We start from the raw sequence: 17,404 nt of genomic DNA, 5'->3' as shown, positions 1-17,404 counted from the left end.
GATATTATGAATTGGATGAGTTCAGAAGTTCGCAGGGCTACGAAACTTCGAGATGTCTTTCCAGAGATGGTAAACGTTTCAGCGATGCCGAAAGTTTAAGGGACTTCAAGGAACACGGAGATCTTTGAAAATCGATTTTGATATGTCTCAAAAAATTGGGAGATTCTTGGACGTTGGGTAGGATTGAGAAATTAAAGAATTCCGGAATTCGAAGGCTCCTAAAATGATACGAAGATCTCCGAATGGTCTTTGGCCTCTAAAAAAATCTCTGGAATAATATTTTTAAAGTCGAAGAAATAACTCTTTAAATATTTCAACCACCGATATTCGCAGGTTTTACATACATATCTGAAATTATTCAAGGCTCTTTATGAGGAAGCACTCTCATTACCATGCTGAATTTTACAAGAACCTTTGATACCATTCTCTAAAAGTCGGAGAGATCACTCTTACAATTTCTTATACATTTAAACGAGCTAAATTTAGATTTTCATATCTAGTTTCTTATCTGTGTCAAGCTTCCATATGCTCACATTATTACTCTCGCAAGAATTTTGTACCGCCTTAAAAGTTAAAAATAGTATTTTTATGACAGCTCGTAGATCCATAAAATTCACATAACATTCTTCATAACCAATTTAATTATATTAATCTCCTTTATATGGAATTACTTTATTATTGTTCCAAGTCTCATAAAAATTTATTGACACTTTTAAAATCCAGAAAGGTAACCGTAAACCGATATCCCATAGACCCATAAAATTCGCATCGCTTTTTTCGTAACCGATCTCAGTCGTACTAAAATTCCCTATATTATTCAGAAATAATATAATTTCGGAAGAGGCGTCAGTTGTTATCACTCGATAACACGAACGTACCAAATATACATTAGAACGTTGTTTTCTATTCACTTTTTAATCACGCAACTAATTAATTTACTGGGAAATCGGTCGAATACCGGTGTCGCGTCCGCCAAGCCAAAAACCGTGTTAATTTATTCCATCAATTAATAACCGTCCGATGGCACGCGACAAGACGTTATCATGGGACAAAACCGTTGCGGCAAACATTGACTTATCACTATACGCTGTCTCATGGAGGATTCAGGCGTGGGTTATCGCGAGACACCGTTCCCAGGACGTTCATTTGCAACTTCGAGCCGAGCAAAATGGAAGTGAACGACGTGGAAAATTTACATGGCGCTTTGTGCCACTACTTGCCCAACTTACATACATCGCGTGGAAACGTAGCACACGTAAGCTTGTCAAGTATATGGTGAGACGTACCGCTTTGACATAAAGGCGCCGGCTTCATAATTCACGGGAAACTTCCTTCGGGCGTTTCGACTTAGCGTCATAAAAGAAAAGAAACGAGTAGGATACGAGAAAGAGAAACAGAGTGATGGAAAACGATGTCTGTAGGAGGACTTCACTTTCCTTTGTGCGTGTGTGTGTGTGTTTGTCCTTACCGGAAAATCCTTGTGAATTCTATTCAGAGTCCTCGGGAACAAATCGAAGCGAACATTATTCATAATAGCCGGCTGAGCAAACGTGCCAAACGCGGCGTTTATTATTCACACGGCCGCATTCTGAGAGAAACGACTCGACTGAAAGACGTTCGACGTTCTCCCGTTACTATCGACTCTTGAGAAATACCAAACTGACAATAGCAGAATTTCAAATGGGATGAAATTGGTTTCCTTTAGTGATTGCTCGTAGGTGTTTGCATATCTACATACGATAAATATTCTCTTTTTATTACTTGCCGATCTATTACGCAACTTTAAGATCGTTTTTCGACTTCTTCGACTTTCTTTAAATTTTTATTATCTAAATAGAGAATTTTTTAAGCTATCATGGCGAAACACCGAAATATAATTTCTATTAGACATAACTTACATCCGGCAGTTCTAACAACTATACCTTTACTAGCCTTTCGAAAATATTATTTCTACGTTGCGGATGTCTATCCATTTATGAAAACTTGAAGGCTGCAAAAGTATAAAAGATATTACGCTATGTGTAAAAATAAAATAAAACGTTAGAAAATACTTTCGGTAATATTTGGTGGGTCGAGAACTAATGATTTTTTAACTAATGAGCAAGCGGGCTCGTGCGATAAAAGTCAGAATCTCTCGCCAGATCCAAGAAGCGTGAGAAAACGATCGAGCGCAGGTATGTTTGCTTCTGAATTACACACGGTTCGGCTCGTTGAAACCACGGGGAGCATCCGTCCGAAGATATCCGATGGAAGATAGAGCCGCGAGCTTTACGACATTTCTGATAGCAGTCGTGTGATTCACAGCCGGTCTCCACGGAACGACGTGTTTTCCGCGAAGAAATGACGCGAATCCCTCCTTCGCCTCCCTCTCACACACACACACACACACACACACACAGAGCTTACGAATTACTACCTGCTAGCTAGCTAAGGTGACTGCTGTGTAAAAGCAGATTCTATTTTCGTTTTTCCTCTCGTTTCCTTTCTTTTCTTCTTTTTTTCTTTTGCAGGTATGTCGAGCCGAAAAGGTACTCGTCTAATGGCAGAGATATGACGGTCGTTCTGAGACGAGCCACCAATGGCCTCACCGACGAGGAATACATGGACGTCTCTTATTACTTTCACGATGGTAAGCCGACTATCTTCCACATCTTTTCAACGATTCGAACGTTACGTATAAAAGTATCGGAGGGGTTTTTAGATCGTTACATCGCTGTTTTCAATAAGATCTTGCCAGTTTTCAGATCCTAATGGATAATAGGTTTACTTCGATTCTTCCAACTGTCATACGTACACGGTATATAGAGAAGTAAACGTTTTTTCATTGGGTTTTTTTCAATGGAAATTGAACGATAGTTGCCTGTGATTTTACGAACATTATCAACAGACTATGGTTATTTATACAAACTCATATGTTTACGGATATTGATAAAAACTTAAATCAACGTGATTATTCTGTAAGGAATGTCATCAAATTTATTTCACTTTTGATACTTTATGTATTTTTGTATTTGTGCTCATGCCTGCATACTTACATTTATCGCAAGTTTTTTTTTTTTTATTTAATATTTCACATTCACAATTTGTCCAATTTGGACACTTGGTAGAATTTTTTAGTTGTTTGGTTATTATGTGGGTGGCTACCCCCAGCGGGGTACCATCTTCGTGTTTGTCAGGTTATATCCTTTATGAATTTATCGCAAGTGTATAAAAATTCATAGTCTAACTGTAAGGTCAGCAGGAAATTTTATGCGAAAACAAAATGAAAATCGATAAATGATCAATATGTAATAATTTGTGCTTTGAAAGCTACGTAGCCAAGTATCTATTTCTTCTACTTTATTTTATTACCACCATGTTACAAGCTAACGTCAAACGATCTGATTCGTAAGAATGGCTGGTTAGCTGCTTTCAAATTGAAATGAAAAGGTATAGTCAATTAGAATTTCTTCATCCCGTCAAGCAAACAAAATTCCAATTACACAAGGTTAATTAAGCATTGCGTAATGAATAGGAGGGAAAGAACACAATATGCAGCCGAGATATTTGAACCACCTTTTACTCCACAGTCAGCAAAGGTGTACGCGTAATCAACATTGATTGTTCGATAAAAAAAGTAATGCGACTGATTGCTATACAATTAGTATGTTAATGCAAATGATATTCGAACAAAGGACCATTTTCATTCAACTTTCTTCGATATATTTCCTAATAAAAACACGAACGCAACTCGATCATATTGTTTCATCATTAAAATTTCAACCTACTCTACGTGTACCCTCGTTAACTTGTACTTTCTCCATAAAATGATATACAGTCAATCAAAAAGAAGTCGATGAAACATTTTTTAATTAAAACCAACTGAGCAAGGAATTTTCGTCCGTGTCCAATGCTTCGAGGATTAATTTACGATCGATACGAGAAAGAAGAAGAAAATCTTGCGGCCGTATGCGAATATGCATACGCGATAGATCAATTATTTTGACTTCTATTCTTCGATCGAGCTATCCGAGACCAAGTGCTTTAGTCTGGCTGCTAATTACCAACGACTAATTACTGCCCCTGTAAGCCGATGTATCGGACCATCCGAATCCTTAACCGAATGAATATAGATGCGTCCGTGCACATGATAATCCGAGAACCTAGTTGGCTCGTGGCCAAGAACGTAACACTATCCATACAGCTGCATTTACGGTCATTGTAGGCGTACAACGCTCGTACAACTCGCGTTTCCTAAAACAATATCGGAAAAAAGAACTTATTTAACACTCATGATCGTGTGATTTAAATTAAGACAGTGATATTCAAATTTTCCAAAAGCAAAACTGATCAACTCTGTCTTTTATTAGCTTTTTAATTTCATTACGATAAGTTGCTATACAATCAATGTTCAATTCTCAAAAGACAAAATAAACGAGTTAATTCACTACAAGAAGATGACATTAACAACAGCAAATTCCGAAATACATTTAAAGAATATCATCTTTTTCTTTTACCTTTTAATCGATCGTAATCAATGTTGATCACATAAATGCAAAATAACGATCAATGTGTATTTTTTTCTAAATTTCTTATACCTCAAAATTGGTATTCCTAAATTAATAACACATTTCTATTAAAATTAGTAACTCCAACTCGCAATTATAAAAGTTGACAAGCAGAACAGATTACACCGTTATCTACCATCCAGTTTGTCCTATTCTCTGAATAATCAATTTATTTGCACCAAAGTTTATTCTTGGATCTTTTTATACTTCCATATACCTATACAGGTATAGTTAGACAGGTAACCATCCGATAGAACAGAACCATAAGATGCTGCCATAATGTTACCCAGTGGTGGCGAAAAGAGACGGGAACTATTGGTCGTCCGATCGAATGGCTATGAATCTTTTATTGGGTCCGATTATCGCCGTTCACTCCTTCGTAAAGTTTTCTCTTCCTGATTTTCTTGAAAAATTTGGAAGGCGATGGAAAGGTCTGGCACGAGACGAGGGTTGAAAAGTGGTGCCAAAAACTTTACGAGAGCTTCCTACTGTTTGATAATTTGTTAAATAGAAAAGAAGTGTGAAGATGCGTTCGTTTATATTTCAAGAGATATTTTTTCTTACTTTGAAAGTAGATTATTCTGTAAAACAACTACTTACACTAATTGCAAGTGTGGCTTAAATCTTACGCGGAGAAAAAGAAGAGAATTAAACTGTACGATTTCTTACTCGAATCAAGTTACATTAAGTTAATTAAAATTATCTAATTAAAAATAAAACGCGATAAGCTATGAAAAAGTTATTGACAACCTCCATATCTGATAACTCCATATAGTGTCTTTCGGCTTAAAAGGGGCGGAAGATCTTCGATATTATACTACGTCTTTACCATGTAGCAAAGATAAGAGCCTTTGACGTAATACTGCTACATCCTTTGTCATGTATGCTACCTTAATAACGAAAGCTTGGAACAAAGGATGCCGAATACGTAAATTTTCTTTGTTCTAAATTTCATGTATAATTTAACGAAACGTAGTTCGCTTAGATTCAATGAAAGGAGATTCCATGTGGCAATTTAAAAGAAGGAAAATAAAGCAAAGCGTGGAATTTGATCGCGATCGTATAAGGAGATCGTGATATATCGGAACAGATATACAGATGCGCGATTTGAATTTGATTGTCGTATAAAGTTAACCGAAAAAAGAACCGCGTATGCAAATACGGACACGTTCATTACACACCTGCACCGATTTTATTCGCCTTCATGGGGTGTCCATTAAATGGAAATCGATAATCCAGCCTGGATTTATCCTGTGTCGCGCACAGAAAAACGCAATCATCCGAAAAATCACTCTTACGCCGACGCAGACGCGTAATGATAAACGATGAAAATCGTCAGACTCTCCGATGAATATTTAATAAAACCAGCATCTCGTACCAATGCCAGTACGAGGACAGAGTTAATCGTAGTGTAATTCTGATAACTCATTGCTGAAATACCTAAATTCGAAACGTGCAATTTATACGAACAGACCTTTCCGACCTATTCCAGTCTTCTCTTTCACGTTTTTATCTGGCTATCTCGTCGCACATTATTTCCTACCTGTTCATTTTACCAACAGTAAAGGAAATATCGACGAAAGACTCACCTGCATCAGCTTGTTCCGTAATTTAATGATTAATAATATTAGCGAATCGATTAAACACAAGTGAAAGGTAATATTGGTACGTCGCCGTTTCGACAAGTCCATCGAAAACTTTTTCCGGACATGTTGGCCATTGATTAGGTTTTTCAATTTCGATTGCGACCACGGAGTCGGACTTATCGATCGAGTGACGAACGCCGTGTTCAGACACGCGTATACCGCGTGTAAACGTAATAACGTTGACGAACGACCACGACATCCGTCAATCATCGTCAAATCGATGCCGGCAGTTTGTCGCCATGCTGACTTTCAATTCGTGACATTTTCCCGGTATTAACGGTCACCAATTTTTTTTCCGGACACCTTCATTGTGTACTGATGACTTTATGTTACGAAATAATGCCATCAAGCGCAACTGTTTGCCGATGAATCGAAAGCACGGCGCAGATCGATCGATCAAACGTTTGGTGAATGGAGAGTCATTAATTATTCTCTTTAAATATCAATTTAAAATGAGAAAATATTTTTCTAAATATCTTAAACGATCAAAGGGAATGAATTGTGAAGATGATGAGTTTCATACGTGCGTGTCTCTTAAATTTTTTAACCACTTGTTTAATTTCTGTTTAATTTTCACTTTAATTTTCACTTTAATTTATGAATTTGCGATTTTTATAAGCTTCCGATTTTCACTAAAAATTGGAAGCAATATTTTTCCTTTTCTTTCTAGTTAAGAAAATAGTTTTGAATCTCACAAACGTATAATCTAAATTAATCTTTTATTTTTGGAAGAAAATGTACATAATATACTATTTACAATATCATACCATTTTCTAAAAGATTGTTCGTACATGGAGAAGATTTACTCTACGATGAAATCACGAAACGATAATAAAGACATGTCAGATTGATCGACGGACCACGATATCGTCATGCATTTATGCATCCGACCCAAGTATTATACGAACATCGACTCGACTTCTCGATTAATAGAATATTCTTTTGAAAAAGAACGTACGGCCTAGAATAACACTATTGTACAATTTTTCTCGCATGCAAATTCACCGATTGTCGCTTTTAGGATCGGTATTGGCGTAATACCAAAGGACAATCTATCGGTGCGTAAAATTTTATCTCATCCAGAGAGACCGATTTTCTTATATACGAAAACTGCTCGACCACCGACCTTCGCTCGCGATGGCCTCGCGAAATTTTCGCATACGAAACGAAACGTGCAAATTTCGCTTTCGCGGCTGTTCTCCGCGAAAACGCTTCAAAGTAATAAATTCGTTCGATATTTCAACGAAAAAAAAGATACGAAAAAGAAGGATCAAAGTATTTCCTATCAACTTTCTGAGATTGAAAATAAGAATATTTTTTTGGTAGCTATTTTCTCATACAACTCCTTTTTCTTAAAGAAAAAGATTTGCAGAAAGACGTCATTTAGCGCCGCTATTTTATTCGAAAATATTCTTCAGAAATCAGGACTTTTACGTATTTGTAGATTCATTACGAAATCGTATCCTACTTTTTTATTTGTGCAACTTTCGAGGTTTGGTGAACGGAACTTTGAATCAAGCGCAACTTTGTATCCAGGAAATATTTAGTCGATTAAAAGGCGGTTTCCGTGTCACCGCATTAGCTGCTGAATTATACAGACGGTGACCTACTTCGATCGAAACTACTTTATAAAGAAAAAAATCGGAAATGTGTGATTTTATAATGTCTCTAGGAGTTTGTTAACATTTCATAGAAATGATTAGATCGATGAAAATTTGACAGTTTTTTTTATACCGACACTGCTTAATTTTATCATCAGTTACTTTTCGCAATTCAAATAATTCGAAACTCGACGTATTTCTCAATTAAAATAAAATGAAGCCTGTAAAATATAAAATAAAATGAAATAATCGAACAAATCGACATTCAACTATTTATAAATACAAATATTAAAAAACTGCAAATGTTGCAGAGGAACGTGCAAAGTACATATCCATATATTCAATTTCATAACATTTGTTTACATAAGTATTTGACTGTAATTAAAAAGTGAGATATTTCGTGTAAATAAACGCGAAAGATTGTTTTTCAATATAGCTATATTATTGTTGCAATAAATTAAAAAGACAATTTATTTATTTATAAACTTTATTTTTAAAAATAAATTTAAAAATGGGATGCAATCAACATATGTACATTTCTATATCATTCTACGTACAATATACATATGTCGGAGATGTAGGGACATCGGGCCTTTCTTTTGAAATTTTCGGAAGATCCCCGATACTTTGGTCTAAACTATTCATTATAGCTGTACTTAAATAATAGAACTTAGAAGTAGTTGTTGCGATGCGATCTGATTGCGTTTGCCCGAGGTTTGTGACAGTGGGCTTGCGGTCGAGGTGACACAACTGGTCGCCGAACGTAGCCACGGTCACGGGACGAACGTTTTTACTTAACAGTAGAAGTATCAATTTTGAGGGACACACGCTGTATTAACGAACAAGTCCCGAGGCAGGAGCTGTGACGGCTTCACGCGAGTCTGCCTGGTAACGGCGCCTGGAATTTTGTTGATAAAACCGGTCAATACGCAATTGACAAGTGCGATCGTGTCAGTCTTTTATTCTTACGATCACCTTGGAGAGTTTACACGCAACGTCTGGTCAATGAGTCAGAAAGATACCGTGCGTCACAACTAACGTCACTTTGAGTTTCAAAATATATTCGATTGTACAAAGAGTTATCCCGTTGACCGTGGAACATTGTGTTTACTTTAAGAGTGTCTAATAATCACGTTAAATTGTTAAAGCCTGTTAAATCAACGCTTGTACATATAATTGTAAATATAAACCTCATTGAACAATTACTATGGCTTGTCCTAATGAAGATACGCAACGCGCCCCTAAAACTAGCTCCAACCCGACAAATCCGACATATAAATATTCGAATTGCATTATGCTAGTCTTTATAAGTATAATACGATCGTAAAAGATCAAAATACACAGACACGTTTTGCGAAATCGTATCTTAAACAGGCATTGCATATACGTAAGCAAACTGCAAAACGAAAATGTCGTTAAAATGAAACTCAAGGAAAGAACTTAGAGGAAGAAAAAGAAGTTGGAAACATAGAAAAGTTAGGAAAAATAGGTGATATCGGAGTGTTCTCGCAGCGAAAGTTCCCTTGTTTCCGTGCATACACGAGACCGATGTCTTCTGAAACTCTTGCAGGAGAACTTGCGTAAAGAAAGAACGTGAAAGGAGAAATGTTTCTATTTTCCTGGTGGAAATAAAATTCTTATAATACCAGAGTCTTATGCTAACTGTAATTAAATATCAAACTTTTAATTTCAGTAACTAGTAATAATTATAGCGGATAAAGGAATAGTTTTGAATACAAAGAAGAACGTTAGATTACTCTTAATCATAGTTTTTATGTAGTTGTATGTGTCGTAGTTATAATAATTTATACTTTAACCCTGCAAATCTCGAAAGAATATATTTCTAAATTTAAGAACATCAAACGATGAAAATTTTAATATAACGCTTTTCCTTATTTACTATTTCAGATTTAGTAAAATGTCAAAGGAAATATTATATTATACTCAAAGTACTATCAGTTCAAACTTTCAAATATTTCCTTAATTTTTATACAAAAACTGCAGCGAGAAGAATGTACAGGAATTGCGTAATAACCATAAGAGAGTGAATCGTTTGCGCAAAATTCCATCTCGTCGCAAACATGTTTCCTATTTTACTTTATTAAACACGATTCTGGAAAACTCACGATTAACGTTCATGTTTATTTACTGAGGTCGTATCGCGCGCAGAATTTTGGTTACCCGGCGCAACAACGTGCGGCGAGCTTTTACAACGTGACGAGTTCACGTTTGACGTATCGTTCGCGAAACTGAAATTACTCCGCTAATTTAGCCGACATCTCGCCAACGTTGAATGACGAAATCGTCGTGCGACAAAGTATCGCGCGCCTCGATTACGCAGAAATGAACTTGACGATATAGTACCGTGCATTTGACTTTAATATGACCGTCTATCAGTACAATTTGCTGCAGTTTGTATTACATTTATGTCCTATAAACGATGATATAAATAAAGTTGTATTATACTGAGTCTTAACATAAATTCATCCTGTTTTTATCTTTACTAAACTATATATAAAAACAGGAAAAATTTATGTTACAGCCCAATATTTAATTTCTTTCGTTTAAATCGTTTTTTCTCTATGCACAGCTACGTTCTGAAACTTGTGCTCCTGAGGTTTTACTATTGACAATTGTTACCAACTATAAATTATACATAAAGGTATAGTGTATGAACCTAAAAGAAAGTAAAACGTGTGAAAAAATAGGAAGAAGAATTATATTTAATAAAACAAGTTAATTAGAACATTGGCTTTTAAGTAGAACAGGAAGGTTAGTGACTAGACAAGCGAAACAACCAAATGCGGAGTAAACGGCGCTCGAGTACTCGTTTAACCACAATTATTAACTTTCTGTGGTTCAATTTCCAGTCAAAGAAAATCATTTTATAACAGAACTGCGAAGAAATAAAATAAAAGAGATTAAATATAATCGATGAAATGGTAAAATTGTTTAACGAACGATTTTCGTTAAATATGATGTTCGTCGATGGGAAAGTGATTTATCTTGCGATTTGACCGGTTGTCAAAGTATCGGAAATATATAAAAAAAATAGAAATAATCAACACGAAGTAATTAAAACTGCCGTTTAAGTAGAATGGGAAGATTGATAGTCGAACAGGCTGAACCGCTAAACACAGACCAAACCATCCTCTAATATTCATTTAACCAAAGTTATTACCTCTCTGTAGGTCAATTTCCATATAAAGAAAACCATTTTACAACAGAATTGCAAAGAAATTGAATAAAACACATTAAATATATTCGATGAAACGTAGAATCGTTTAACGAACGATCTTCGTTAAATGCAACATTCGTTGGAGGGAGAGCGATTTATCTGGCAATTCGACTGGTCATCGGAGCATCGAAAATAGTTTTAATCCTTCCGATGCCGGCTTCGTCGATTGAATTCGTATCGTTCAACGACAGCAACGACTTGTCGATATTTCAGAACGCGAGGGTGGCACTCAACAGCCGGCCAGCGTGTGCGACGTCGAATATTACGGGCTGACGTCACCGGTGAAGGGTTCCGTGGTACATCCGGAGCCTCACCGATTATTCGCCATGGAGGGTCCCATAAAATGCAGGCAGCACTTCATTCCAGCAGCTAATCAGTCGGTCATCATTCGCGTAAGTTTCACGATTCTTGTTTGCCCACTCGAATTCAACGATAATCCTTTGATAGAGACATTTTTCGGAGAACGATCGAATCTATGCTTTTTATATTCCATCCGATATTTTCTACGAACCTCTTGTATTTCTGATTCATTTTAAAATTTCAAGCTCTTTAGTTCTGTTTAATTTTGTATTTTTTTAAATAGACATAATACCGTACGAATTCGTATCAATCAATTCGATACTTGCTATTAAATCTGGATACACGTTTCATCGAAATTTCCATATTTCCACGAAGCGAACGAAGACTACGCAAAGAAGACTACAAATCACATTTTCAAAATCAATATGTCACAATGATCCTTAGGTTTAATTTCCCCCTCTTCGTAGTTTCAAAAATATTGCTCGTAATATAAAAATACTGTACGCCTTAATATAACTTTGGCTTCTACAAAACTTCGTCGACCACGTCTTTGGACTTAACATGTTCTTTCCACTTTTAGCCATTTTATATTCAAATATTCCTTTTCCAGTCATAAAGCGACATTAAAATAAAAAAAAAATCCGCAAGAACACACTTATCACTTTTCTTCCTGCAATCTTCATCTGTATATTTCGGAGAATTTAAATCTGAATCTACTTCTACGTCAAGTTCATCGAATTGAACGAAAGAAAAGAAGAAGTTTGCGTGAAAGAGAAGAAGAATAGTGAGAAATTCATAGAACAAGAAAAAGTTCCATGGATTCTTGCGAGAATCTTGGTTAGACAATGCCAGATCGTGAGCGGTCGTGGCAGTCGTTGTTGTTCCTCTGTCCGTAGATTGAGAGCAGCTCGAAGCAGGGTCCGAACAACCCTTGCCAGACCAAGTGCGGAGACAGCGGCTGTCACTGTGTCAGCAACATAACCCTGGAGAACGTGGACCATCTTTTGCTTGTCTCTGAAACCGGTCACATCGTCACCTGCCTCTGTGGAAATTATCAGGTAAACACTAGACTTCCTATGAACTTTACCTACGGTTACCTGTGAGAATTCCACTGTTCGTTGTCCTCGTGCAAGGAGCACAAGCCTTTCTCAGTCTTTTTCTGTAAATATCCTGTGTCTATAAGGTTCGAGAAAAAGGATATATTTTATAGCTCTTGGTTTATTTTATACAGGGTGGTTGGTAACTGGTGGTACAAGCGGAAAGGGGGCGATTCAACGCGAAAAAAAAGTCGAAAATATAGAATAAAAATCTTTCGTTTGAGACTTTGTTTTCGAGAAAATCGACTTTGAATGTTCGCTCGGTACGCGTGCACTTTATCGCGTCTCGTTATAACGGATCTCACTGTAGATCGTTGTCTCGATGGAAAAATTAAAAAAAAAATTTTTTATTCTATATTTTCGACTTCTTTTTCGCGTAGAATCACCCCCTTTCCGCTTGTACCACCAGTTACCAACCACCCTGTATAATTAGATAGCGGTAGTATCAAAAAATAGAGGTTAAATAACACGATCAAACTTCAGTGTCACATTCCATTCACAAAGGTCAACGATACTGTATCTACACGATCTATTTTCATTCTTAATCACATTTGCCCAATGTTAAAGAATTTCTTTAAAACAGTTTAAGGGCAATATGGAAGAATCGTTGTCGTTCTCATTCCACTTACGTTATTTCTGTTATACCATCAAGTATATTTTTGTTTGCTAGAACAAAAGTAAAAGACTCAAAGCAGGATATAATGCCAGAATTCGACAATGTACTTCGGTAATGCCGTACCTAAGTAAATGAACAATTCAAGAAAACTATAATACAAGTTCATTCAAATATCAATGAGTTTCTCGTTTCAAGAGTAAACTACTCAAAATCGTGCGGCACTTCGATCTCGATGATAACCGGAGAGATCGTCGATGATCGAGATCGTTTAATTCGAGAAACTCTCGCCCAGCAACCCTCTCCCTTCTTTTTTTTTTTTTTTTTTATTTTCTCCACCTACCACCCACCGCACTTTATTTCTACCGCCCACGTTCGACTGTCACCGTTTCATTCAACTTTCATTCACGGACAAACGGCCTGGCTCACCGATTGTATTGGCGGAGCACTGAATGCGCTCTGCCATTTCTATTCAACACCTATTCCATCAACCGGCGTGGAATTACTTCGAACGATTTCACTGGCCGCTGAATAAAACAAATAATGCCGACGTGTACTGAGCGAAAGTAGACAACGTAGACAAAAGAGGAGAAATTGTTTTTTAGAGAATCGAGTTGGAAGAAAGGAAGAAGGTCCTCTGTCAAATATATTTCCAAACCGGCATTCGTTCGTCATCCGGAACGAAACATGCGAGTTTTTAACGGACGCGTTTCTATCAATCGTTCGAGAATCTTGCAATTTTTTATGTTTCAAGGCCATCTTATTTATAGAAAATCTTCTTATTTATAGAAAAATTTCATAATATATTTCGTTGCAATCTGTTTCCATGGGGTGTACTTATCGTGAAAAGCAGCGAGGGATGTTCTTTTCAGATCATTAGGATCGCAGGAACTGCTACAATGAGGAATCAATTCCACTTCTTAGCGATTTGAATGATCCAAAATCGATCAAAATCGAATCGATCTTTGTAACATCCTATGAATAGAATTACGTCGTTACTTTTGGAACTTTTTGAATAATATTGTATAACCAGACAGCGGTAATATAAATATAAATTATGTTACGAACTAATATTAATTATAGTACGAAATTGAATACGAATGTCACGTAGAGTTTTTAGAACAATACTGTAAAGTCAAGAGACAATGATAGAAATGCAAATTAAGTGATTTGTTGATTTAAAAAACAAGTGATTTTCACCCCTCCCGGTAGAAGTAGGTGCACGTCAATCGTCGGTTGCTCTAGCATTAATTTCCTGATGATCGACACTACGAATTGAATCAACTTCTATACAAAATGTAGCAGAGTAGATTTTTCTTGTGCTATGCGTATACTATATTATCGTCAATTGCTTTTTAATCCAGCAAACACCCTTTTATAATCCTGAAACAGCTGAAAATAGTATAAATTACCTTCATAACAGATAAATGATCTTATACGAGAATATTAATTCCTCTCTGAACTCGATAATAGACATTAAGCATTGGACAATTTTCGTTCTGAATATTCATGTTTAATCTACAGTGTTAATATTGTTTCGTAACGAGACATTAAATAAACTCTGAAACTGCTTTCTACGCTTGAAATACAAGTCACTGGTATAGTATGTATCCCACAGGACTGGCTGCCGGTCGGTATCCGTAGTTGGACACCAGTGTACATCGAATGGTCGAGGTCCTCGAAGGCAGGCCTCAATTTCCGTGCGGCTTACGAGTTTATCAAGGACACTTACTGCGGTTATCACACAACGACCAAGCCGGAAGGCGAGGTCAATGGCGGTGACCTGGCCAGCAGTGGCTTAAAGCTCAATCAGTATTACCAACAGAGGTGCACGTGGATCTTAGACTCTTTGACGGATCGACAACTCACTATCGAAGTGAAATCTGGCCAAAGCCGTAAGAGATCTTTATTTTTACCAATACTTGTTAAGAATTGTGGATCTTTGAAGCAAAAATAATGTTATAGGAACACTAAATTTATACTGAGGGTTAATATTAAAATAGTAATATATTTATTTCATGGACGATCTTTTATATATTCATCGATACACACTTGCACGCGTCTCAGCACTTTCTTCTATACCCGACTGTTAACCGACTGAACAGTTTACATTCCTTTGTTTTCGAGATGCTGCGCACACACATACTTCCACACGCTGATATTCACATATAAGTATCTCTACTACGCATTTAACCCAGTTCAGCACAGAAAATTATACATATCTGAACAATACTAATAAAAAAAAAATCTTTCGGAATATTCATCCCTAATACGTTGATTTGTGATATTATAAACGTCACTGGCGATTCATCGTGCATAGGCATTGCTCTAATTATTTAAATTAAACGAACAGGTATATTTGCGAAAGATTCAAAAAGAATGAACACTGACGCCAATATAAGACGCAGGCACAGCCAATCGACCATTTTTCGTACCAATAAACTCGCGTCTTCGTATTTATAAAAATACTCGTTTCCTTCCACTTTCTCCCGCACATTTTGCATCTGTACTGCATTAAGAACATAAGATCAGAATTACAGAAAGATATATTATTATATCTTTAGATAATACGCCGCTAAACAAAATCGTATCCTTTTGAGTGGTCGAGTCGAGAAAAGAATGGCAAAGATATCTTTAAAAGACCTCAAAATCTTACTTCTTCAACCTCTACGAATTTCCAGCAAATCCAAAGATGCATCGTGCGCGATTCACCGGCAAATCAAAGGCGCCCACTTACCGAAACCACGCTTTGTCCAGCGGCGAATTTCGTTCAATTCGAGCCTTGGCTACTCCGTTGGAATTTCGATCCGCGCCATTGAGTCCGATATGGGTGCGAATCGGATCGAAAGGCCAGCGACAAACGAAAGCAACCGGGTAAACAAAAAGGAAAAAGAGGTTAAAAAGATGGGTGGAACGGGTTCTTCTGGGGAAGAGGGTGGCTTGAGAACGAATGGCAGACAGAGCTGGAGATTAAAGAGACTATTGGACGCGGCAGGACAACGAGAGACAGAAAGAAGAACCGGTCGTTCCGAGCGGTCTTTAAAGAATCCGGCTTCCCTTTTTCCCTCGATTTCCTTTTTCTGCCGGTGCTCCCTGGCCTTTTCTGGCCCTCCTTCTCCCGTCTATCTTCATTGCTCGCCTATATTCGCACCATGAAACAAACGCTAGAACGTTGCAAAGGAACGAAGCTGTTGGAACCAGCCAGCCCCAGAAATGGCTTTCGCACATTGGCCTCGATCTCTGTTTCTATTCCCGGCTCGATGCTGTTTTCTTTTATTCGCCGGATTCCTCGACACGACCAATCGTCCACGTTTCGTGAACGATGAATTCACAGAGTAAGGCAATGGGTACTCGGCTCTGTGTTCGTGTATAAGTGTGTCTAAATGGTAGATACAAGGTTCTTAGGTTAATTTTCAGGATTGGAGGATATGTGACTTCGTGTTCTTACTAGTTAGGCGACATTTCGTTCCCTTCTTTTTACTTTTAGTAAAGTATAATACATGAAGTAGATTTTTTGTATCAGAACTTGATTTGATAGAAATGTATCGAATTAGAAGATTTATAAATTAATTATGAACAGCCTTTGAATCGAACCTCTGACCTATGAACTTTAACGAGACGTCTAAGGACTAATTAAGGGTTTATTTGAAATCTATAAAATATGTTCCTCTAAGCAAACAGGATCTTAATTTTGTTTAACTGGCACAGTGGATACCTCTTTTATTTGTCTGTTCATATAAGAACCTTATTCTACTTGGTCGAGTAAAATTGAAGATTAAATATAAAAAAGAAAACTACAGAGAGATGAAATTTAAAAATTCCAAGGAACGTAACTAACCCAAACAAAGTACTAACTAACCGAACCGTGTAACTAAACAAAGCAAGATAAAAGTGGCCGATGCTAAAGAAACATAATAAAAATTAAACATTGGAACGTAATATAACATCGATGTATGTTTCTGTCTTGCAGTTTTGCACAGTCTGTTTCATCAAAATTTCGATCGATCAAATTCGACGAAGTGCGCGTACCACGAAAATATAACGGCACCGAGCCGTGCATTAGGTTTCTAGTAACTCGATATCCCAGGAAAACTCCAAAGCTCGTGTTGATGCGCCAACAGAAAAAAAAATGAAAAAAAGTTACAAATCCCTGAACGCAAGCTCCAAACCGAGAAAAAAGGATGCGATTCGCGATTTGCATGCGTCAAGAGTTGGAATTTTTTCGAGCCATTGATATTCAAACATTTCGTGAAAATCATTGAAAAAGCTCGTATGTGACCAAAAACTATGTGTGTGGCCAAAAAACGAAAAATCGTTTCCCAATTTCTCTTCCCGGAATAGATTTATCATTCGTAAAGCAAC

The 17,404-nt window shown here is 36.9% G+C and overlaps 1 protein-coding gene across 10 annotated transcripts in view; it reads left to right on the top strand.

Annotated features, from left to right (window-relative positions):
- LOC100748080 overlaps nucleotides 1-17,404 on the top strand; it is a 277,175-nt gene that overhangs the window by 254,372 nt on the left and 5,399 nt on the right. For all 10 annotated transcript variants that reach the window (XM_033324960.1, XM_033324957.1, XM_033324959.1 and 7 more), the window contains exons 12-15: nucleotides 2,511-2,629; nucleotides 11,246-11,424; nucleotides 12,229-12,390; nucleotides 14,661-14,937. In XM_033324960.1, the coding sequence (XP_033180851.1) occupies nucleotides 2,511-2,629; nucleotides 11,246-11,424; nucleotides 12,229-12,390; nucleotides 14,661-14,937 (737 nt within the window). The remainder of the gene's footprint in view (nucleotides 1-2,510; nucleotides 2,630-11,245; nucleotides 11,425-12,228; nucleotides 12,391-14,660; nucleotides 14,938-17,404) is intronic.

This window comes from Bombus impatiens, unplaced genomic scaffold (assembly GCF_000188095.3).
Source record: "Bombus impatiens unplaced genomic scaffold, BIMP_2.2 scf_0089, whole genome shotgun sequence".
Classification (NCBI taxonomy): Eukaryota; Metazoa; Arthropoda; class Insecta; order Hymenoptera; family Apidae; genus Bombus; species Bombus impatiens.
The sequence above is the reverse complement of the archived record's forward strand: the minus strand, read 5'-3'. Positions and strand labels throughout refer to the sequence as shown.